This window comes from Erithacus rubecula, assembly GCF_903797595.1.
Source record: "Erithacus rubecula genome assembly, chromosome: 2".
Classification (NCBI taxonomy): Eukaryota; Metazoa; Chordata; class Aves; order Passeriformes; family Muscicapidae; genus Erithacus; species Erithacus rubecula.
Window position 1 is genome coordinate 44,380,965 of NC_136685.1, and position 25,795 is coordinate 44,406,759.

Consider the following 25,795-nt stretch of genomic DNA (forward strand, 5'->3'; position numbering starts at 1 on the left):
AGCAATGGTGTCCTGAATATACTCTCATTTCTTCCTCTTTCCAAATCTTTATCAGTTTTCACCAACACCACCAAAACCTTCCAGTAGCTTTCATAGCCATAGGGCAATCAGCTTAAAGACAGTTAGCTACCTGGCAGCTTTTCCACACCATTCAAATGCAGCTGTGTTTACCTGGATGCATAAACAGGCTGCACAGAGCACCTGGATACCCACTGCTGATAAGAGTAATCTCCATAATCACAGAATGACTGAGGTTAGAAGGGACCTCTAGAGGTCACCTGGACCAAATTCCCTGCCCAAGCAGGGCCACCTGGAGCTGGCTGCCCAGGACCACATCCAGGGAACTTTTAAGTGACTCCAAAGATGATGATTCCCCAACCTGAAACCAGAGCAGCCATGCACATATACACCAAAGTAGCATAAAATGAACTCATAAACATGCAGTCAACATGTCACACTGCAAATATATGAGTCAGGGAAGAAGTTATCCAAAATGGCTGTTTGCATACTGATCACAGGGAGGCTGGAACATACAGACATCAAATGGTTCCCTAATAAGCCATATGGCTCAGCCCAGTCAGCAAGTGTGAAGTTTTATTTAAATGCCCTGCCAAAAAACACACAAACTTCTGCACACCTTATAACTCCCCTGTAATAAAAAGCAGCTCTTGAAAGAAAAGAGCCTTAGCAAACATGCATGAAGCCTATGCATGAAGTGACATTTTAGACAGTCCCTTTATCTGGTACAGACTTCTCTGGTATTTGTTTAGATTCTTGTATATTTTGGGCTCTATTCTCAGTCTTAACTGTATCACTGACAGAAAAATCCTGCCTGTTTGCAAGCTCACATACTTGATTATTCCACTGTATTTTTCAGAATTATTACTTTCACCAGAATACATATACATACCGTGAATAACAGTGCAATTATGTGTAATTGTACATATTTCACAGGAGATCTTTGCAATCAATCCCTGGATCATGTTAACCAAGCTTATGCCTTAACATTATAATTGTTACCACAACTGTAACTTTGGTAAACATATAAAAGAATATTACTGTTCAAATTATTTTATGTGAACAGTATTGTATATTATGATTTATTTTACCATTACTGGGCAGTATAGTAGCACAGAAATAACACTGCCTGTTGACAGCAGTTTCTTCACTGTACTATCAATTCTGCTATTTATTTGATGTGAGACCCTAAGTAAATTAATCCTTTTCTTTACACAGGTATACCTTGCTGTCTGTCAGGAAGATGTTCCTGAAATGTTAGATAATTCAATACAGTGAAACCATTTTCCCCACAGAATAAATGTGATACAGAGGAGACATACACAGAAACTTTAAAAATGCACACAATTGTAACATCCAGGGCCAGTACATATGACATGGCAGACAGCAAGGAAAAAGCAAAGAAGGGAGTTCATCAGTTGTCACCTCAACATCCAGTGATGACAGATCAGGAGGCTGAGATACTGGTCTTGCAATAGCTGGAGATAACAGAGTCTCTTTAAGGTGAAATTAAAGAAAAAAATTTTCAACTCCCAATTGTCCTGAGTTTTGACAAGCAGGTCTCCTGTGACATGAGACTGAATCTTCAGTGACTCTGTCCAATCATTATTAAAAATTTCAGCTGCTTCATTTGTGAGACAGAATATTGACTATAAATCTTTTAGTATGAGTGTTCATACTGCCTCCTTCCAAATGGTTATATATTCACCATCATGCTTCTCAGAGGTCCACTGCACACAGAGGTCAATCAAGTCAACCAGGGGTAAAGGACAAAACCAAGGTAATGACAACAGTTAGTAGAAGAGGGTACATTAAATGATCAATACTGCAACTCTGAATATGAGAGACTGAGAAGAAATTGATAGCATGGTATTATCACACCTGCTTCCTTCTTTCAGAGATTTATCTTGTCTACTCAGACTGCAAAAATTACTAAGCAGGAGCTGTTTCTCACTGAGTGTTTACACATCATCTCATCCTGCCAACCTCAGTTGTGATATGCATGTGCTTCTCTGGTAAAAATAAGAGAGACAACTATTTTCAGACCAGTGTGCTATTTTGAGGAGGCTCATTTTACACACTGAAAAAGAATATATTTCAACAAGCAGCCAAAAAGCACCCTTAAGAAGTATGTAACAGAACTGGAAATTATAGTTGAGATAGATAAGCTTCTGGTCTACTTCCAGGGCCACTAATCATAAAAACCAATCCCACATTCAATATAGATGCAGCTACTTTGTGGGACACTTTGAAGTCAACAGCTGATTGAGTTTTAAGCATGTAGGGTTAGTTATGCATGTATTTTTTCCACTGAATTACAACAGCACAAAAATATTCAGTGACTTGACCAAAAGGTACTCTACAACAGGAAGGACAATATTGGTTATAAACCCAGTATCTGGATTCTATTTAGAACATCAATTTTGTCACAGTATTTTAAAGTTTATTTAAGAAACAGAATTTTAGGACGTTGCATATATACAAGTATGAAATTGGCTACTTTAGTTTCATGCTAGAGAATCAGAATCTCAGTTTATTCAGGCAGCCTCTCACTGCTCAAATAACTCAGCAGGCAATCTATACAAAGTATGTAACAAATACCTCTTAAAAAAATTTTAAAAAAACAGCAACAAAAATTCTGAAGGCTCTTAAAAAAAAAACTCAACCAAACACAAGAACCCCACCAAAACCCAACAATTTAGAAAAACATATCCTTTTAAGACATAAAGCAATTTTTCAAGCAGTTCTTCAGAAGTATGAGAAGCCTGTCAGTGGAAGATGCAGAAACGTTATGCTGTTAGTGAAGCTACACTGTACTACACAAAAACCTTTTAGGCCATGCTGTAGCCCAGAGAATAACCCTTTATCGAGAGTTGTAAGCTTCTATGTTTTGGGAAAGGGTGTGAAAAGGTAAAGCAAAGGCACAAGCCTCACTTACAATGGCTACATCCTCTTCTGCATCTTCTCACTGTGAAGCCACAGAAGAAAGTGGAAGAGTGTTGGCAAGAAGTAGCACCAACTTCTAGGAAATGGAATATGGGAAGTAACAGCAACTGGAACAACGCTCAGCTGTGAACACTGAACTAAGGAAGCTACAAGGAATGATCACTGTGGGGGACAGTGTCTGAAATGGTAGTGAAAATGGGGACAGGAAAAGTTCATCATGAGCTGAGCGCAGAAAGCAGCAAGATCCTGTGATGAGTTCAGTCCTTCTCAAATGGGCAATAACAGAAAGACAGATATTGGATGGGATCAGATATACAGCCTGGCCAGGTCAGCAAAGGGGGAAAGGGGAGGGGGAAGAACAGAAGAAAGAAGATAAGCAGGCCCCTTCACTGAGTCATACCAGAGCTACTGCAGCTGGAAGGGAGCCAGATTTTAGCTGGAGCTTTTGCCTCTGCTTTTCTTCCCTCCTCTCTCTCAAAAAACCAAGAAGTGAAAACACCAAGATTAGATGTCTACCTGAAATACATTTAGATTTTGCAGAATGTAAGTCCCTACTCTATATTACATTTAGCCTCAGTAAAACATGTAATCAAAAGCATGCAAGAGTAACTGAAAAACATTCTTTTTTTGGCTGAGTTTTTGTGCAGCCCTAAGTAAGATTCTTTCTTGGATCAGTGATTTCATAATGTAAAATACAAAACCCCTCCAAACAAGACAAATACATAAAGTGGCAGTTGAGGACAGCAGTTATATTACTCCTCAAATTACACACTGATTTTTCCTACGTAAATTCCTAATCTGCCTTCTCCAAAGGCCCTCCTGTCAACTGAACACACATTTCTCAGCCTAACACCCTTCAAAAGCAATTTAAAAATGTGCACCTACTTTTATAAAATTTATGATGTATCAGCCTCAAATCATATGCACATCAATATTTTTTTGCTACTATTTCAACTATATGTTTGACAATACTCATTATTGCACACCAACAGGTATCTCCTACGTGTTTATGAGTAGTATCCTCAGCTACTTGTGCTCATCTTGTTAAGTGAAGTGATAATTTAGCAATCTCAGCTTGCTTATTAATATCTCTCCTAAAATGACATCCAGTTCATCTAGTCTCCCTGACTTTTTTATGAATGGATTTACAGCTTGGTTCTTTCTGCAGTTGCATAAGCACCCATCAGAAATACTCAACTGAGCATCCACATACATGGTCTGAAGTGGTCAGTGAAATCCTGAGGACAAGATCCCAAGAGCCTGAAGGGGCCAAGAGCTAGTAGGAAACAAATCCAAGCTTTAATATCTCCATACACTGCAAGAGATCTCATAGTAAACAAATCTTTACAGTAGCAGCAAAATAGAAGCAACATGAGATAGCAATCTTCTGCTGAGATTACTGAAATTGAATATAAGTTTGGAATAATGCTTAGGGTGACTTACAGTGCTTAATTAGCAAACAAGGAATGAAAATCCACATACTTTTTCAGAGGAGTGAAAATAATACAGACATGGCATCCAGTCACTAGTATGGCTTCATCCTTGGCCCAGTTCTCTTCAACATCTTCATTAATGACTTGGACACAGGATTTGAATGAAAACTAAGTAAGTTTGTAGCAACACCAAATTGTGAGGAGCTGCTGACTCCCTCAAAGGCAGACAGGCCCTGCAGAGAGACCTTGAAACATCAGTGAGATGGGCACCATCAACCACATGAGGTTTAAGCAGGTCAAGCACCAGATTCTGCACCAGGGATGGAGCAGCCACGGTTTTGTGTACAGATCAGGGAACAAGATGCAGAAAGGGACGTGGGGGTTCTGGTCAACAGCAACTTGGACAAGAGTCATTGAACTACCGAGAGCACCCCAAGGAGGGCCACAGGGATGGTGAAGGGCCCTGAGAGAAGGAAGCCACATGGGGGGCACTGAGGTCTGCTTGGTGTGTTCAGCCTGGGGGAGACTGAAGGGAGACCTCACTGTGGTCTTACAACTGCTGCATGAAGGAGGTGCAGGTACAGAGCTCTTCACCCTCGTGACCAGTGACAGGACACACAGAAACAGTGTGAAGCTGCATTGGGGAAGATTTAGGTTTGATATCAGGAAAAAGGTTTTCCTGACATTGGAACAGGTTCCCCAGGGAAGTGGTCATAGCACTAAGCCTGAGAGAGTTCAAGAATTTGGACAACACTCTCAGGCAGATGGTGTGACCCTTGGAGTGTCCTGTGCAGGACCAGGAGTTGGACTCGATGATCCTGATGGGTTCCTTCCAACTCAGCATATTCCATTATTCAATGTCTAAGACCTATGGAATAACCTCTTCCCAAACAAAACTATAAACATACGTGCCTTTTAAGACCACAGATATGTCTTATCTTAAATATATCTTTTGAAGCTATATATCCAGATACTTATGTGGTTGCAAAAATCTTAACAAGATTCCAATTAGCAACAGGAATGACAATTCAAGAATTGACAATTCAGCTAACAACAATACACTAGCAGAGAAGTAAGCTTTCATTGTGATTTCACTCTAAACAACAGGCCTTGCAATTTTTCAAAGCTTTTTTTCAATTTTTACAAAAAGAATTTACAAAAGTACTAGTTAGCAGACCATACTGTCTGAGAATAGAATGTGAGTGTTTCATACTTCAGCATTACCTAGTGAATTAAAATCTATTGTTTTTATGTATAAGCAGAAATAAGACTCCCTTAGAGATAAAAATACTGGTGTATCAGATAATATCTATGCTCTTATACAATAAAGTATGAATTCAACACTGCTTTCATTGTATTACCACCATGGCAGTGTTGCAGCATTTCTGAAATTATACTTTTGTCCACATCACTATGTCAACAGACATCCCAGTCTGCTTAAAGCAGCAAACAGCTAAAATTGAATGAAATGGCTCAACCAGCTCACTTCACCTTTTGCTACTGTAATCAGAATTTTACCCTTTAATTTCACAAAATAACAGAATATAGTAGGTGGATCTTTGGGTTTAAACAAAATTTTGATCTCCCATCTTTCAAGCTCTTATTATGCAAAGATGTAGGACATCAAGACAGAATTTGCATAGCCTTGCCAAATACAACAAGATTTCTTCCTCAAAAGACACAAAGAAGTTGTCAAATGTTATTGCCAACACAGTCCATTCTAGGAGCTGATCCTTCACTTTTAATTAGAAGTCTGGTTTTTCCCTCCCCCAACCACAAGCTGCTTCCATTTTATAGATTGTACCAGTAAACCTTTACAAATTGTTGAGTACTGGATTACATAAAAGCCCTCAAAGGTAACACTGGCAATCCCTGTCATTCACAGAGTGCAGTACCTCCACAAGATGGGGCAGAAAGCACAGGTGGGTGCCTTCAGGACCACTGTCTATAGCTGCTGCTGGACACAAGGATACAGTGGTACCAGACATTTGACTTTCTGAACATCTGCATAAGCCACTGCCACATAGCAATCAAACCCCTTCACTCAGCAGGTGAAATTTGGAGTCTGTTCTGAACCTGACTCCCAATTAGCTGCACGCTTGGGCACACAGCTATAAACACACTAAGAGTCGTGCAAAGTTAATCACGCTGGAGGTGGAGCAGCCATACAGCCATAATGGGTTGCTACCATGGAGGCAAAAAGGCAAATGAGCACCTTTCCTGGAGGCAAGGCACACACATTAAAAACAATGAGAAAGGGTTATTCCCACCCAGAACAACTCAAGTGAAGACAAGCATCACACCGTCTGAAAGCCAAACAATAAGGACATCCTATTGTATTAGACAGTATGCTAGAAGTTGTTTTCACTATCCCTTTTTCCTCAAAGAAAATGTCAGTGTAGATGTAAGTGATTACACTTCATTTTAAATTTCAGCTCTCATGAAATAACCTGAGAATCACTGTCAGAGTACTTCTGACAATGAGTGCTTAGATCCAATACCTTTGAAGAGAGAGAATTACATTTGTCTGCTTTTCTAAAAGAAAAAAAAAACAAAACAACATGCAGAGATACTATGAGAAGCTCATGAAGCTTAATAGCAAACATTACTAAAGGTACAGAACACTAAAAGATATTAAGAGTTTAAAAAGGAAATACATAGGATAGACAAGCAACACTGCTTTTGCAGACTCTAGTGAATTGTCTTCTCTAACGAAGACAAATTAGAAACACTTCTATTATGCAAACTAACATTAAAGGTTATGGTTAGGGAAGCCAGGGATTTCCTACTGTATTCCTAATAGCTGGACAACTAAACTACTTCACTGTTTACTTTATGATGCCACATTCATGATATGGCACAGCCTAAACATTTTCTTAAAAGAAAATAAGCTTTAATGAGTTAACCACACGCATACACAAAAATCCTGCTACCTGCCAACAACCTCAGGCTCTACATTTTTTAATCATGAAATAGTTACTCCTGCCATTACATAAATATTATTACATAATATCATCCTTTGTACGCAGAATTAAAGCTACAATAAAATAGGTTCCACTATTTCAATATTGTGTCTATTAATCCCACTCATTCACTTAATAATTTGGGGCTGTAGTTGCATCGGAACACAACAGCTTGAATAGGTCACGTATTTCTATGCTTAAACAGAGAAGACAGTTAATTCTGGATTAAAAAAAAAAACAAAAAAAAAACCAAAAAACAAGCCAATAAAACATATAACAAAAAATATCTGCTCTACTACAATAACTGCCTGAAGGGAAAGACACCTCTGTCGTGCCCTTTTATTACACGTTTTTTGTCTTGCCTAAGATTTAATGTACACGTATAAATAGACAATTTTCAACACACCAATCAATAAAATATGCAGAAATACCTTAATTTCCAAGGTCAGCATTACACAGCATAAGTGTAAAGAGACAACAAGCAATGATGCTTAGCAGGTCTAATATCTCAAAAAACAGAGGTTAACACTTAACGTATGGAGAAACTACAATACATATTAAATTAATTTTCCTAAGTACCTAATTTGTTAAAAATTTGTTCTGAGAACGTTATTTGTTTGTACTAGTCAGAAACACATCTGAGACGTGGGACGGCTGCAAGCACAAGGCCACAGGGCGGAGAGGCAGCGAAGAAGTGGCATGTGACATTCGGGAGTCTCGGGGGGCAACATGTGGCCGGCGCTCCGGACGCTCCTCTCTGCAGTGCAGCACGGCACCGGTGCCTGGGGCCGCGCGCGATCCCCGCCGCGACACGAGCCGCCACTTCCCAAGTGCCGCACAAGTCCCGCTTGTGCCCGCGCTCGGCGGCTTCCCCGCGCCGGCAGCTCCCGGGAAGGGCAGGACCGCGGGCACCGGGAGCAGGGCGGCACGGGCCGGCCCCGGTGTTCGCACCGCGGAGCCGCTCTCCCGGGGCAGCCCCGCACAAAGCGCCGGCGGCCCCGCAGCCCCCGCCGGGCGGGCGCGGCGCGGCTCCCGGGGCAGGTCCCCGCCGTCCCCGCTGGCAGGTGAGACGCGCCCGCAGCGGCGGCGCCGGGCGCGGAGGGGGGGGCGCGACCCAGCCACAAAGAGCGGGAGGCGGGGTGGGCGGCGGCGGGGCCGGCGCCAGCGCGACCCGCGGCGCCGCAGCGGGGGGACGTCCCCGCCCGGCCGGCCGCCGGTGGCGGGGGTCCATCCCTTACCTGCAGGGGTGGCGCCGAACACTCTCACGACGGGCACCCGTTTGGGCCGGGGCCTCTCGGAAGCGGGACTGGCAGGGGTCCAGGCCGGGCAGCGGGCTGCCCATGTAGTAGTCGGCAGTCACGATCCGCACTGAGAACATGTTTGTTCGCCGCCGCCGCCGAGGCACCAGCACAGCACCGAGCGAGCGCGGAGCGAGCGCGGAGCCCGCACGGCTCCCCCCGCCCGCCGCCGCCGCCGCAGCGAGCGCGCGCGCGAGCGCAACACTCCCCGCGCCTGCCGCTCCTCGCCCGCCCGCGGGAGCGCGCGCAGCCCCGCACGCGCCTTGTCTGTGTCTCCGCTTCCCCCGCCCCCCCCGCCCGTGCCGCCGCTCTGGGCGCGTGCGCGGCGGCGCGCCCCCCGCGCGCTCCTACAGCCCGTGCGGCCGCGCGCCCCTCAGGGACAGCGCGGGCTCGTGCCCCGCGGACGCCCCGGCGGCGACGGCGGCGCCCCGGCCCCGGACTGCAGCTGCTGTTGCCATGATGATGTCGTCACGGATGCAACCATTGGGGGAACGTGCGGGGGGGTGGGTGAGCCATGTGTTGCGGGGGGAAAGGGGTTCAGCGAGCGGAGGAGGTGTCCCTCGCTCCCCGACACACACGCGGTCCGCGCCCCCCCCATCTTTCGGTTGGGCTCGGCAGACCGGGCGCGAGCGCGCGTAGGAAAGGGGGGAATATGTTTCTATCGCTTCCCCGGGTGGCGAGGAAGGAGACAGGGAGAGAGAGAGGGACGGCCTCGGTGATTCGGCGATCGGCCGCGCGGGCTGGGGGTGAGGCTGCGGAATCCCGAGCCGCGGATGGGGCGGGAGAGGCAGCGCTGCCGGGACACGGCGGGGTTAAGCTGGGTCGACCGCCATTTTGAATGGCGGGGAGGTGAGTCTCCGCGCGCCGCAGGGGCCAGCCAAAAAAAAAAAAACAACAAACGCCAAGCCCTAAGAAGATGGGGGCTCGGAGGGAGACGGCACCGGGAGGAGGGGATGGAGCGGCCGCGCGCCCCCGGGTTGTGGCGGTGAGCGCGCGCGGCGCGGGACGGGGCGGGGCCGGGGCTGCGCAGGGACGGCGGCGATTGGCGGCGGGGCCGGGCGCGCGCAGGCGGCGGGGGCGGGGCCGGGCCGGGCGCGCTGCGGCGGAGCGGCGGGGGCGGGGCCGCGTCCCCGCTCCCTCAGGGCGGGCCGGCCCGCGGCCCCTGCTCCTGCTGCCCCTGCCCCGCCGCCGCCTCCTCCGCCCTGTAGGGCAGCTTACTTTGCGGTTTGCAGTGCTTTCGTGCAGGTTTTTATTGGATACCGTAAAACAGGCTTGACTTTAGGTTGAGGCACTGAAAAAACTTTAAAATTCCTGTTGCAGTCTCTTTGTCTGAGAGCTGCGGATCCGGGGATAAAAACCCCAAATATCCGAATAGTTGGCGGTGCGGGAGATGAGCCAGTTCAAAGGCCGAATGCTCTCGCACGCACTCAGAGTCATGCTGATACATGTGCGTGCACAACTGGTGATACGAGACAAATGTACAAATCTATAAAACCTGACAAACGTCCAATGTGTAGAACACATGTTTCGCATTTTGGTTACATGTGTTTCGGGTTTAGATTTGAACAAAAGACAGGTCAGGCAGTTGCTACCCTTCATTTTTTTCATTGTAATGAACAGGAAGCTTGCCTGTCTACTCAAGGGTAACTGGTTTCCTACTCTTTCTTTGTAAGCTGTTTATTTTCTCTAGCTCACATCTGTTTTCCTCCTTAAACTCATTTGTATATGAACAGAAAAAAAAAAAAATCCAACTACCTAGTCATCAAGAAAGTATCACAGAAGTGGTTGAAATAGGGTTGAAATCCAAACTATTTTCATTATATCTAAAGAATAACTGAGTTACAATTTTAATTTTTGACAGTTGTTTACATTTGCAAAGCTAATATTTGGAAAACCTTTGGAACTGCAAAAATACTCATATGAATACGTAGATTTCACAAAGGCTAATAAATCACTGGGAGCTTACTCGTGGGGCTTGTTACCAAACAGCATCTCTAACTATTGTTACTGGAATACATTTTGTACTGCTCCTTCACTAATCCATTTCCTTAATTTTCCATAGAACTTTGGTGGTGGCAATAACAGTTCTTGTGTTACTCCATTCCATGCTCTGTTTTCTTTCTGTTCACATGCTCTTCTTAACTTGCTGAGCATTGTGTCTCCCCGCCACTGTGTATTTCACTGGCAGTGTAATGTCTTTGAATGCCTGCAGATGTGGTCTGGTGCCTGCATGAGCTGAAGGTGTGTCAGCAGCCCTCTTATGTGCTGGGGGTACCCAGCACTGCTGTATTCTGTTGTCATCTGCACAGGCAGCAGAACATGATGTTGTATCTGCTCCTCAGCTGGGTTGGTGAATAAACCAAGACATTCTAGCCACTGGTAGATTCTGGTTTCTCCTAAATGAATGTGGTGTGTGAGACGTAGCACAAGTTCATACCTGGGAGTCCTGCTGAAGAGAAACCAATTGCCCATGGTAGAATAGTGAAAGGTGAAATAACTACTCAGAAGTATAAAACAGGATTTGCTAAAGCATGTCATGCAGAATCTTCTATTTAAAATGACAAAATTTTTTATGTTGTTTATTAAATCAGGCAGAACCATGCTTTGAAATCAGAAAGAACAGTTGATACCTAACCTAGGGGTTTTTCAAATGAGGTATTAATTTGATTTCTGAAAGTGTTATTCTCAGAGAATGTTACTCTCAGAATAAAAGGAAAATAAAGCGACTTTCGTCTTTGATATAAATAGCTTAATCCGAGTCTTAAAAGCCATGCAGACACTTTTGTGGAACTTGCATGCTTTCTGAGCCATGCCTTTTCAGTTTCCCTTAGTTTCCTGCAGTTCACTTCTGCTTTCAGTTTTGTCTTGCAGTCAGTCATAGGTTCATCTGCAGGGCTGCACCAAGGTAAGATTATATTTTCAGTAAAGGTTTGAGTCAGCACTGTCACAGGAGGTCCCCTGCCCTCCTCCTCATGTCAGTGCAAGCATTTGAATAGCTGCATAAGAAACGACTCTGAAACTGAGCCAGGTAAAAGCGATCCCACTGAGAAATATGGGTTAGTTTTAACCTCTATCAGGTCCTTGATCTGCCTCATTATGTAGGGGTGTGAAACTCTGTGCTTGCACAGAGGAGGAGGCAGTGCAGGGACTGAGATTGAGCAGCAGGAAGAAAGAGAGCACTTCTTCCAGAAAGCTTGGCTTGTGGCAGTTTAAGTTGCTGAAGTCTGAAAATCGGTTTAACCCTTTCCATAGATGACAGGCACAAAGCCGGTTTCTGGATTTCTTACATTTCAATCTGTGTGTCAGTGTTTGTTTATAGGAATTGTTTTATGTGTTGTTCATTCACGTCTGCATGCATGTATGATACATAAATTTTCTTGTAGTTTACACTTCATTACCTGAAAAAGCTGCTGTCCTGGGGTGTCAGTAATTGTAAAAGGAAACATCCTGGTTAGAGAGCACTGCCACTCATTTTCACTGGTACCTCCAAACACTGTATGTTCTCTCTGTAAGGTTTCATCCCATTTCCTGTTATAAAGCAAGTCACCCCCTTTCTCTGTTCCTCCAGTTGCTAAGCAGCAGCTGTTCTCCCCATTAGCCAGCCAAGTATTTGCATGAAAATAATCACTCCTGACTATATAACTGGTCCTAATCATGCACAGCTAAACAGCTGTACAATCAAAATTTGAGTATTAATAGTATTATTTATCAGCATAACTGATGACTGTCTTTTAAGTCAGAATTTCTCCATACAGTAAAATCAATAAAGGTTTGTCCTGTTTTTTAAAACAAAAGCCATGACAGTTTTCAGTTTTTGTTTAATGCTTACTGTGTAGCTACTTTAAAAAAAAAAAAAAACCTCACTAAATGATATCTGCTGTTCACAAAAAATTACAAATGCAAATATGAGCAGACACAATCATCTTGTGACTAAACATGATGGAGGCCAAGAGAAAAGCCACATTTTTCAAATATCTATGTATAGTAGCAGAATGCAACAAAATTTGATGATAAGACTTTATAACACAAAGGTAAAATTCCCAGCAGTACATTTTAACTTCAAAACCCACTTAGTCATCCATGTTTGAGTTCCTATTGATTTCAAGGATATTCAGTATTTCTGAGATCTGTGATCTGAAATCTTGGAGTTCTTTCTCAGTCAGAGGGTTTATCCAAACTGTTATTTCAGAATGAGAGCTGAGTGTGGCTCGTGTATTCTTGAATGCTGTTTTTCCAGGTGACAGAAACACTATTTTTGCAGGGAGAAAACCTGGACACATGAACAAAGAGTGATATGTGGTCCACCCAGTTGGTATCCCAGCCTAGACAGTCAGACTGTCTGCATTCATTACACATGGAGACAGTGTAATGGAGGTTATTTCAGCCCCACTGACTAAGTGAATGAAGAAGATCCAAATCTTCACACTGAAATATGTGGTACTATGCTGTATAATTCTGGCCTGCCAAAGTCTACATGCTTTGTCATGTGTGACAATCTGTAGTCTTGTGTTAGACTCTAATGCTCCATACACACCCAGTGCAAGATGTCCTCACATGAGGGTTCTGAGAAGCCTTGCTTATACTCCAGGTAGCCCACTAAAGCCAGAATGTGAAGCAATACCATGCGTGCACATAAGAGCAGCTGAAAGTCAATCACTCTCTGGATAATATCAGATAGAAATCTAAAGAAAGTATGTGAACAGCAAGGAATTGAGCAACCTGTGGATACCAAACTGCCTCAAAGTGGCTCTTAGGCTGCTGAATTAATTTGTAGGGGTAACAGTGTTTTGGAAATAATGCTTAAGATCCTAAATAATGAGGTGTATTTATTTGTTTTAATTCTCAATTACTAGCTACAGGCTAGGCATTAGGCTCTGAGGTGTAGTCAATGGCAGTACACCATCAGTGACTTGTCACTAGAAACCTGATGTGAAAACAAAAGTAGGTCTCAATTATGAAAATATTAGAAGTATCAAAGAAGTCTTTTAGCAAAAACTCTTAATGAACCTGTCAGGGCAAGAACAGTGCCATGTGATTGGAAAGTCACAAATGTGCTTGAAGGAAAGCTCATGGACATTGTGTGGGACATGGGAAACAAATGACAACATAGGGTATGCAAAGGCATAGAAGTAAAAAAACAGATGTATCTTTGGTGTAGTAACATTAGATTCTGTTTGGGTTACTGTATTTTTTTCAAATAAAATAATAATTTGACAAAATTAAGTTAATTTCACAAAATCATCAGGCTGGAAGAGACCTTCAAAATCAGCTAGTCCATCTGTCATCCAAGCACCATCATAATCAGATTTAATCCGTGCTTCATAGAAAGATTCGGCATAGTGTCGTATAGGAAAAGAAGGAAGATGCATAACGTAAAGAATCGCTGATGGGAGGTACTGATGGATTGTTTTGAGAGAAGGACTCTAAAACTGAAAGCTGGCTCCAGGTAAAGTCTGCCCATTTCATGTCTTTAGTGCAGTCCTAGTTAGCATATAAATAAAAGTTGCCAATAACCTTAAATTTGAAGGACAACAGCGTATCAAATAAGATCCAAAACTTTAGAGTTAAGAAAGGACAAAAAAATATTTAAGCCGAAGAACACTCTCTTGTGGAATTTTTAGACATAAACTGAGAATGAACTTTCCATGTAAGAAGGTTTCTATCCAATGGACGAATGGATTTCTTCTCTCAGCGAAAGCAGCAGGGCAGAGCTTTTTAGTAAGTTTTAATATGGAGATTGATGAGATTATGGAAAAGGTTGTGTGATGTTTGCTGGTTGTTCCACATGACTGCACCTGATTATCAAAATTCTAGAAGGACTGCATGTAGATTCCTGAACATTTCAATAATGGGTTCCTCTAATCAGTGCAGACCATTTACCATTAGGATAAATGAGTTTTCATCATCATTGTACAAAACACATTGTATACCAGGAAGATGGTACAACTTTCTTTTTCAGAAAATCTGGACAGTAGTGTAAAAGGCAACCCTTCTACAACATGCATTGTGGCCTTATGTAAATCTTCCTATCTGTAAATGAATTGTATGTACAAGCTTATATACATAAACTTTATGTGAAAATTGCAAACTAACTTTACCATTTTTGTTTCTTGGATTGTATTTTCATTTAGGAACTTATCTTTCAAACAGTTTTCATTGGGTTTTTTGTGGGTTTTTTTTTAATAATGATTTTTTTTTCTATTATTTTCAGGTCTTGCTGTTGCCCTGAATCAGAAAAAGCTGCCACTGAATGTGCCTACAGGAAAATGCATAAGTATTCAAGAAAATTATATAAATTGAAACATAAAAATTAATAAAGAATTGCACGTGTAACAATGCAGAACTATGCCACTTTTTTAAAACTGAGGAAGTATATTTAATTGAGAAGCAGCACATGCATGTAGGAAAAGGGCCAGTAAACACTTAATTGTAAAGATGAGGTTCCTGATCTGCTTTTTCAGAATTCTACATAGCAACAAATGATTGAGTGGTTGAGGTTCCCCTCCATGCTTGGAAAATGACCTATTGTCCTGAGTAAAATAATTACATGATTGCGTAAGGAATTCAGTTTAGTATAATAAAAACACACATTGTTGGGTAGCAGTTAATAGTAAGTGGCATTTAGAGATTGCACATATGAGAGTGAGGATTTCATAGATGAAATTTAATTAAGATGAACTGATTTAGTCTTAGAATTTGAGGAATAGTGCTAGAATTGTTGACATTGCTGAACCAGCGTAATTTAAAAACCTGTCTATTGCTTTGTACTAATAACTGTAAAAGTTGGGAATGGACTCAAAAGAGAAAACAGTGTGTAATGACATAAAAAAATTGAGCATTAATACTATTTTGGGAAATGGTATGTCCAACAGAGTTACTGGCAAGTAGTGGAGTATACAAAGAAAAGTGGTTGAGCATTTGAATAGCTTTATATAAAAAAAATCAAAGTAATAGTTTTATTTTTACAAAAGGGCTGCCTCCATACTCTGAAATTTTTATTCCACACAATGCAGCTCAGGTAGATGATTTTAAGAATTGGTTTAAACAGGCAAGTGAAACGTAATTTTTCATATTCTAGTTCTGATGAATAGCTGAAGCATTTAGTTGAAAGTTTCCATTGAGAAATATGTCTGGTGTGAAGACAGTTAGCCCAAATGGTTCAAATAATAAGTAATTAGAAGGATGTCATAATGGAAAATTTTCAAGTACTATAACTGCCAAAAGCTGTATCATCCTTCTATAACTTGTGTAGCCAAATACACATGACTATGTGGTTATTATTTGAATTTTTGTTGTTTTAAAATGGGAAATGTGTTTCTGTGAATGAATCACAGAAATGGGGCTGGATGGTAAGGAGTGAAAGCCATTTAATTTTTAGATGCTCTGTTTTTTTTCTGCCATGTAGTCTGACTTATGGAGGCATTCCTCATTCATGCATCAGACAAAGTGAAAGAAGCCTCAGCGCAATATGTAGATCACAAACAGCCATCTGTTATCCGAAAGGAAAGAGGAGTGTTGCTATAAGAGTAAACTTAAAATGTTTTAAGATTAGCTTAGAGATGGCAGAGCTCCTTTAAATATTTTATCCATCTCTATTGGTACTGGTTGCTGTCATATATGAGTGTATACGTTATACTGAAGTTTTAGATGCCTGCTATATATTTTTTTCTATTAGGACAATTACCTCTAGTTTAGAACTCAGTATATGTTTCACTGACTTCCTAAATAAGTATGTATATATAGCCTTTTATCACCTCAAATAACTATTTTTCCTTCTTGGGGTTTATTCCTTTGAAATAATTTTCCTGATCAAACTGAATGTTAGGAAAAAAAGCATTTTTAGCTTTTACATGCTTAGCTTAAGCTAAGTAAGTAACACTTGTTTAGGCTTGTAACATTTCCTTTTGATTCTTTCCAGCTCCCAAAAGAATTTCTGTTATTTTTATGTGAATTCCATCCAATTTGCATAGATCTTTCTTGTAATATGCCTGAACACAGTTGTGATTTCCAGACATGGTTGTAAGAGTGGGGATGAAGAATTTATGTTTTATGTCCAGGAAACCTTATGACCCCCGTTTGTAGGGCAGAATTAATTACTTGGGAGTTTTGATGTTTGGTCCACCACGAGGCTTGAAGGACTCTGTTGGCTGTCCACAAATAAAGTGTTGCAGACTCTGCCTACAGCTGTGTTTAGACAAACCATTACCTTCCTGCTCCAGAACACACTGCTTCCAAGTGGCAACCCAAATCTAAATTAATCTCTTTGTTGGTACTCTTACAAATCTATTGTAGTTTTCTGCTTGCTTGTTATCCTTAGATCCTTTACAAATATGATGCCTCTGGGGTATTTTCATCCCACTGAATATATTCCAGAATCTGCTCCAGAATATTTCTCCCAGTCTTTTCCATAGCAGTAGCTTGATTTTTCTTGTATTCAATTTAATTTTACAGTTTTCTGGCGGCATTTTAGCCTCACTAATTTATGTTGAAGCATCTCAGTGTCCTCAAAGTTGCCCACATTGTAGGCTCTAGGGGATTAATTAAGCTGTCAAATAAAACAAGGCCTCACAATGGTTCCTTGTGGCACCACAGGTATAGATAAATGACTGTTTTTCCTTTATTCCAGCTTTATCTTGAGCCCTATATAGTCACTATTTTCTTTAAGCTACAGAATTTTTACACAGTCCTTTGGACATCTCATTCTGCATTGTAATCTATGCAGCACATCCTAAGTGATTTTTGTGGTTTTATTAGGGTACCATATGCATTCCAAAAATTGAGTTACAGAATATCTAAAGAGTTCCTTTGGACCCTGTATTTTGGTCTGGCTTTTGGGGGAAGTGGTGGTGTTTGTTTTATTGTAAGCTAAATGTTGCCTGGTATTCTGATGTCCTTTAAGGCTAACATTTTCAGGCTTGCTTTGTCTGAAATTAATGCAATTTCAGAGGTAAGGCTCTTATCTAGACGTTTAAAAAAAACTCATTTTGCGGCTACTGAAGCCTATTTTTAAAAGTGTTCACTTACTGAATGCTTTTTGCTACTGTTCTTTGTTTTTTCAGTACTTGCACTGAAGGATTATATTACTATGTTATATTAATACTGAGATATTATTATTACTATGACAGTCTACCAATTCTATTTGTACTGTACTGTCTGCTGAAGGATGGCCCTGCAAATGCAGATCCCATCAGCACACAGATCTGCCTCAACAATTTGAGTCTTGCTAATAAAATTAATTTTCATAGCAATGTGTTGATCATTTTATGTCTCAAAGCATGAGGTACTTACCATTGGAGATGAAAAATGGAGAAAGCCCCTGTTTGGAGAGTAGATCTGTTAATCTAGTCCAATGTGTTAACTGAAGTTAGGACAGATTGAGAGGCAAGATACTGTGATTCTTTTTCCAGATTTTTGGGAGGAAAATCATGTGTGCTGTTTATAAACACAAAGTCGCGTACAGAAGTTGGCTATGTTCTCTCTGGGAGCTGTGCAGTTAAGTGACTGGGACTGCATTCTCTTACAATGTGGTGCATGTTTCCTGCTGTGTCTTGAGTAATCTTGCAGCTGTTTTACTTAGAAAATCAGTGACACTTGTTTTTGTCCAAAAGCAGGAACTTGATGACTTGGCTAATAAGGTGAAAAAAACACTGTCCCCAAAATCTGTGAAGTATTAAGTACTATTCCATATTCCAGCCTCTTTACGTATTCCACCTTCCTTTCCCTGTGCTACTTTGTGAGCTATTTTGTGGAGATGGTATTTTGTCCTGTATTTCCTGAGGACAGGACTGAGGCTTTTGATAGTGCTTTTTAGCTATAGATAGGGTGGGGGAAAAAAAAAAAAAAAAAAAAAGTTGAGTATTACTACTTATGCACAGGGGAAAATAGGAAATTTTTATGCCATAAAAATAACTTTAAAAGAGTCTCACATTGTTCAGAGAGGGAAGAGAACCTTCCAAGAAGTGATCACATTCATACATTCTTTACCTTTAAAAGGAAACAGAAGATAATCAGTCGGTAAATCAAGTGTAGTTGTGTGCTTGTCTGCAAAGCTGTAGCAACATTCAGAAATAAGGCATTAATACTGGACATTTGAAACAACAGTTGTCAGTGCCAAGGTTTCTTGTGCTTTGAGGAAAATAGGTATGTCTTTCATTAAACAATACCTTTTCTCCATACTCTGATTTTTTTCCCCTTGATCATTGTCTAGGGATAAGAGCTATGGTGGCTATTTTGGGTAGATCTTTAGGTGCACATTAAAAATCAGATTCTATTTTTGTGCTGTAATGAATAAGCTTTTAAAAGCATTCTAACTTTTTTTAATATCTATTTGTTTGAAGAGGAAATTGGATTTCTTATGTAAAATGTCCACCTTTTCTTAGTTGCTGTTGGAGGAAAAAAAAAAAAAAGCCTGTTTAAATGTTTTAGCTGTCACTACTTTGTGATCAAGCTTTCAATACCAGTAATCTGAGTTTCCCCTCTCTTGCTCCAGCCAAGGTTACTAATCAGTTCCCTAATTTCTCCTTTTTCTTACTGGCACAGAATTGCTTTTTTTAAAAAGTACTTCGGAAATTGCTTCTTTTAAACAAAGGAATCCATAGCATTGATGTTTTTCAAGCTTATCCTGAATAGCTTTAATCTTTTATCATATTTTGAAAGTATTAGCATTTTTTAAATTAAATAGTTCTGTTTAAATTCTACTCAAATAAAGAGAAAATACAGCAGTAGTTGCCAAAGGGATGAAGAGCATTACCTGGAAATATAAACAGCTTTATTTCTTGTGTTCTGACAAAATTAGATTAATGAGTCTGTTACAGGCACACCTTTTCAGTAAATACTATAGTGTTGTTAGCCTAATATATATGTTCCTAAGAACCCACAATGTTTTAAGCTTATTTTATTTTAATAATTTATAAAATTATAACACTGCTACTTCCAAGGCTTAAAAATTCCAAATTATTTGGTATGAACTGTAGTATTAGAGTAGAATTCATAATTTCCTCATTTAGATCCTATTTAATGTTACTTGCCATATATTGAAATTATACTGGGAAATGTAAGAGGGCTGCTGAGATCACTGCATCACCCTGCCTGGCAATGCTGTCCCTGACCACTGTGGCAATGCTGCTTTGAATGGCTCTTGCTCTTATGGTCCCAAACTGGCCCCCAGCATGCTGGCCCAGGTGACAAACAGGCTGGTGTTCAGGTTTGTTACTTTGGACCATTCTGCTAAATCAGATCATGTTTTTAAAATGTGCCAATTTGCCAAATTGAGAACAATACCTTTAGGGTTATTCAGTTCCATTGATTGATTTCTACTTCAAATAGAAGCACTGAATGGTTTAGCTTGGAAGGGACCACAGACATCATCTAGTTCCAAACCCTCAGCCAAGGGCAGGGACACCTTCCACTAGACCAGCTTGCTCCAACCCCCCTCCAGCCTCGCCTTGAAATGCATTAATTACTTTTGATAACATCCAAATAAATGAGTAATAAAGGCCCCTGCCGAAGGGTCCTTTGTCCCTGCACTCAGCGTTATGTATGTAAGCTATCTAGTTGTTGTCCAATGCAGAAAACATAAGCAGGCCTAGGAAATAAAAATTTCCTTTCTTTTTTTTTGTCCTCTAAGTTATCAGCAATGATTGGCAAAATCCCAAACTGGAGATAAGAGATGCTATACATGCAACTACCTGCTGATTGAAGCATTCTCCTCAGAGTGTGCCAGACTGTGAAACAGGAGAGATTGGCTTGGTGTCCTTCAAATGGAAAGCCTAGAATCCAGTCTACTGTTGCTTCTTCAGCTGTTGAATAATGTGCTGTCCTAACCACTCTGCTGCCACATAAAAGTAACAAAGGTATATATCCCAAAGGAGGGGGAGATAACCTCTGCCAAATAATTAGTTCTAAAAAAGCTTATGCAGCAGATGCAGATTTATGCCTGAAGACTGAACTAAATTTTGCTAAGGAGAGAGACAGACTGAACAGCAATAAATGTCCTGTAATCTGTTGTCTGTGTGTCTTGGTTTGAAATACGGGAGTCTGCTAAGGAAGGCAGGAGCCTCTCTTGAAATGGAAAATGTAAACCTCCTCCCTCCAAATTATTATAATTTTTAAAAGTAATGATATGGGAATAGGAATAACAATTCTTTATTGGCAAAATTAAAATCTAAATACAATAATACAAAAATCAAAACATTGACAGAATCAGAATACAACCTGACACTCTGCTGGTCAGGGTGTTGGTAGTAGTCTGATTAAATGGTCTTTTTGGAGTGACAGGTGTGGTTCTGTTGAAGCAGTGATCCTGTAGAAAGGTGTAGTTTTCTTCTGAAGGTCTAGTGGTGATGAAGATGGGTGTGGTCTTGCTCTGGGAATCTAGTGGAGAAAAGACTGCTCTGATATTCTAAATTTCTGATTTTATCTAGGTAGGAAATGCTTTGCTCCTTCCGCTGGGTGGGGTATCTCAATGGGTTGATGTAATTTTATTAGTTATGCATTGAGACTTTATTGAGACTAATGGCCCATTAACAGAAGATATCTTTCTGGACAAGGGATAGATCATGGAGGAGAGAAAGAAAACTGCCCCACTTGGTTTTAACAGCTGGCCTATTAACAGAGGATGTCTCCCCCCAGGAGTTACAGAGTTATGAGGAATGGGTCATGGAATATGGAGCACTGCTCCACCTGGTTTTAACAGATGGTGATAGAATACGTTTCTTACATTTAGCATTGCAACCTAAGACACTGGGCTACTGTAAATATGTCTCTGGTTCAAGCTTTTAAGAAGGCAGGAGCTGTGCATTTCTGTCACCAGGTACTGCTGTTGCAGGACTAAACTTTCTCAGTTGCACACATTCCTCGGGCAGGCACTGTGGCACCAAGTGGGAATGTGTGCGCTCCATTAGGGCTGGGCATAAATGGCTGCACAAAGGACAAAGTTCTAAAGAATTAGGTCAGTAGGTTTTACATATAATTCAGCCTCTAATCCTACAAACCACTTGCAATTTTGCATTATTATATGTTCATTGTGTCTTAAGTGGAACTACTTATTTGGGTGAAGTTATGGGTGTAAATGCATGCAGAATCAGATCTGGACAATCACATTTTGGCTTATTATTCGTACTGTAGCACTGCTGTAAATTGGGTATCTCTGATGTTACCCCTTCCCCAGACAGGGTGAAGGGGTATCTGAAACTGAACATGTTTCTGTGAAATGGCTTGCACTCCATTACTGTACCTGTCCAAACCAAACACAAAGACACATCGCAGAAAGCATTTCAACTGTTATGAGAGTCATAAGGCATAGATTTTCAATGCAAAAGGTCATGAGGCTGCAGTTTCACTGGGTAATGTGCTGCATTTGCATAGACACATATTCAGACAGTTAATGGTAGTGCAGAATGCTTTAATGATTTTCATTTGCATCAAGCTGTTCTCACCTCTTAGGAACATAATGGATAAATAGAAGAGGCCTTTTGTTTGCTCTTCATGAAAGTTACCAGTGATTAAGTGGTGCTGAGGGAACAGAGTCATGCTCTCATTTGAAAAAGAAAACCAAAATCAACAACAAAACTGCCCATCAAAGCTGACTTCAAAGTGACCTACTTCATTTTGATTTAAAATGGCACTTGAGTAATTTATCTTAATGTTATGTAGATTTCCTAATTCAAAACAGAGAAGTGGTCACTCTTAACTCTGAAAATACAGAAATAGTTACTACATCAGTTGCAAAATACTCATAATTTGTTAGGGTACTCTTTATAGTGTTGAATTACAAACAAAACTATATACACTTAGATCAGATTTTCTTCCAAATGGATTCAGCAGTCACAGTTTTTTAATGAAAAAATATGTCCAGAATAGTTGTGAGTAATTTGATACTTTTTGCACTATGCTGTGGTGTTTCACAAGAAAATCCATGCCAGAGGCTTGCTAGAGAAAATCTTGTAATGATTACATATAGGCTCTCCCTGTGAAAAACTTCTCCACACCCTACTGGAATGTAAAGGTGTACAGACTTCCAAACTATGTCTTGGAAGTATCAGCTTCTTGGGTCCTCTGTCATGCATCAGCTCAAAAGTGCTTCCTTGAAAAGGGCTTAAAGGAAGTTATCTTAGTCTCTGACTCTGTTAGGTTTTTGGGCACTTTCTGAAGGATTTGAGGTGCAGTTCAGTCTCTCAGTGTAATCATGAAAAAACACTGAGGGGCTTTTTGAGAATAAAGTTCTGTTCTTAAATACCTTTCTCTCACAATAGTCATGCTTACATTTTTGTTCCTAATTTGTAGGCACACAAATTGTAATTTCATTGCCCCAATTTGCACATTGGTGCCTTGGGATCAGTATTTTTTATTTTATTTGTCCAAATGTGCTAGAGTTTCAACTTTATGTGTCACACTGAGTAGCTCAGCCAAGACACTCCACATCCCAAATACCCAAATTTCAGTAATCTCCACTCAGGGTACAAGGGTGCAATATTTCTGAGAGTTGCTAGAAAGAACAGGCTTTCAAGTACTTGGGTCTTTTCAGTTAATGACTTCCAGTTCTTTCAGTTTCTAACCCTCTGCCTTCCACATAGTGATCTTGAGTACTTCTTGAGGCATTCTGAGCCTGTAATTTAAATCAAGATGTGGAACTTGACTTCAGGTATTTGGAATATTTTTCATTTTCACAGAATCAGTAAGATATTTGGGGAGCACAGAATATGCAAATGCAGACCTGCTGAATACATAATTTTTATGGCCCTTCTGTTTTGTATTGGCTTTGTAATTTGTCCAGCATTTGACTAAGGGGTAATTAAATTTACAATGAGAATACATCAGTTCCCCCTTCTCTTCACTGATTTTAGTTCTTTACTCCTCCAGTTAATTTTCTTTTAAATCTGCCTTTGTGTTCTCAGTGTACTGTGAAAGGACTAGTCAACAGCCTGAATACAGGGGCAATTGAGGGAGATTTCTGTCTGCAATCAATCTCCCCACTACAGGAGGAGTGCTGGATATCCTTACATGGACAATAAAACTGGCTGAATTCAGTGACCACTGCCTGACCAGCATAATGATTCCTTAGCAATTTATGGCAGGTTTGGAGAGAAAGGATTCAGGATTACATTCAAGAGGTCTGTGCATGCAAGCTGTATCTATCTTGTGTTAGGAATAAAAGACCTGTTTGGAGTTATGTGTAATTTCAGTGTGTGAAAGATGCAATGTCTTCTCACATGAAAATAAGACCCATTATTGACATCATATTTCAGTACATATGTATTTTACATGTATTATCCATGTAGATTTTTTTCATTTTGTGTGTTTATAGCCTCTCAGTGGTCTTGATCGTCTTAATCTTGGGTTTTAGTTATGCACTTGTGTGCAATGAATGGAACTATAGCTTATGAAGTATAAATGACTGAGGAGATATTCCAGAAGCAAATCCTAGAAGTGAAGATGAAGCATTTTAGCTGATGCTGACACAATTGCAGAAATTCCTTGCTGTTGTAGGAAAACTTTGTTCAAAACCAGAAATGTTCTTATGGTTTTAATTGAGTGGCAGAAAATTACTGCTGTGTGGTCATCCTTACTAAGAGATTCTTTAAAACCAACATTTTCCATTTTTCCTTGTTTATTTTTTTTTGGCTAGTAGTTGCCTTCCTGTATTGGATTTATAAACTATGAATCTAAGGAGGATTAAATGCTTTTTGAAGAATTTGATCCAGATGTATATTACTGTTTCAATAGATATATTTAGAGTATTTAGTGTAAGGAAGGTTTTTTTGGAATTTGGGGATTTGTTTTGTTTTGGTTGTTTGGGTGTGTTATTTTGGTTGTTTTTTGTTGTTTTTTGGGTTTTTTTTGGTTTTTTTTTTAATATCCCAGTTAACTTAGAAGCAGCCAAATTCATGATGTGTAAAACTTCAGGGAAGTCTATAGTATTTCAGCAGGGATTCATGTGGCCCTTGGGTTTTTGGACTGTATCATGTTGCAAGCTCCTAAAATAAGACTGTTTGGAAAGCTGCAGGCTTCCCATCTTTTTGCCTGGAAAAGTTATAAAATGGAACAGGCAGGCTTTTCACTGAGCTGCTGAGAATGCAGTTCTGGCTATGCAATCAGGACTAAATAAGGAGCAAGATCTGCACTAAAAATAGAAGCAGAGGCTGATCCAACTGCAGCGTGAGTTATAATCCTCACACAGCAAAGGGCTGGTAGGTTCAGCTGAGGACACACAGTTCCAGAGAATCAAATAAACTTTATCCTGCCCCTAAAAACCCATCATACCCAGCTGCTCTAACTGGATTTTTACCGTTCAGCGAACTATTAATCATGCCTGCAAATTATTTAACATGTTCTTTTCAAATGTAGATCTTTTAGTATTATTATTTTATTAGAGAGAGGATTATATTTGTGACATAGTAAGAGAGAAATGTGGGTTGGGTTTGTGTAACTGTTTGAGGAACATGATGGAAAATGGCACAGAGAGATTTACTGCACTCTTCCTCTCAGCTGGGTAAATACGATCTTATCAGTGCTTTGTGCCTTAACGTATCCACTGACACGAGGTGACTCCAGCTGGCACAGTGAGCTGATTTGGGCATCTGGCCAGGCTTGGGCTCTTGTCACAGTCCGTGCAGTTCACAGTGTGTGCTTTGAGGGAAGTTATTCTGCTTGTTTCAAGAACAAAGTACAGAACTGTCTACTTCATTCCTGTGCCGTCCGCTCCTCTTTGTTGGTAAAATAGTTCAGAACATATTAATCTTTCATTTGTGTATTTCTTTTCCACTAACACATACTTCATAAGCTTAAGCCAGACTTGCCAAGGGAGTTCAAATATATCCTTTGATACCAGAATATAATGCTATTTCTTATTTATTGGTAGGAACATTTGGTTATTAAATATTTGGATTAAATGAGCCCAGCCAGCTACAGCTAGGTTCTGCTTGCTTTCTTGCCTGTTCCTTCATTTCTCTAGGCAGTGATATGGCAAGCAGAAACAATTTTTTCTGTTACTTCAGTCTTAAAAGGCAAAGAATCTGTAACAGACTCTGGTAATTCATCATAGAATTTCAATTATTCTAAGATTACATATGAAAATTTTAAAAAGTAGAAGACACCAAATCACTCATCTACTAACTAAATGTTTAAAAATATTTTAACT

General features: G+C 40.5%; 1 protein-coding gene across 1 annotated transcript in view; it reads right to left on the minus strand.

Moving 5' to 3' along the window:
* The window catches only part of REV3L (REV3 like, DNA directed polymerase zeta catalytic subunit), a 111,116-nt gene extending 102,003 nt beyond the window's left edge, over positions 1-9,113 (minus strand). Inside the window, 2 exon segments of the mRNA XM_079298692.1 lie at positions 8,599-8,641; positions 8,643-9,113. Of these exon segments, the coding sequence (XP_079154818.1) occupies positions 8,599-8,641; positions 8,643-8,738 (139 nt within the window). The 5' untranslated portion in view covers positions 8,739-9,113.
* Between the last annotated feature and the right edge of the window lie 16,682 nt (positions 9,114-25,795).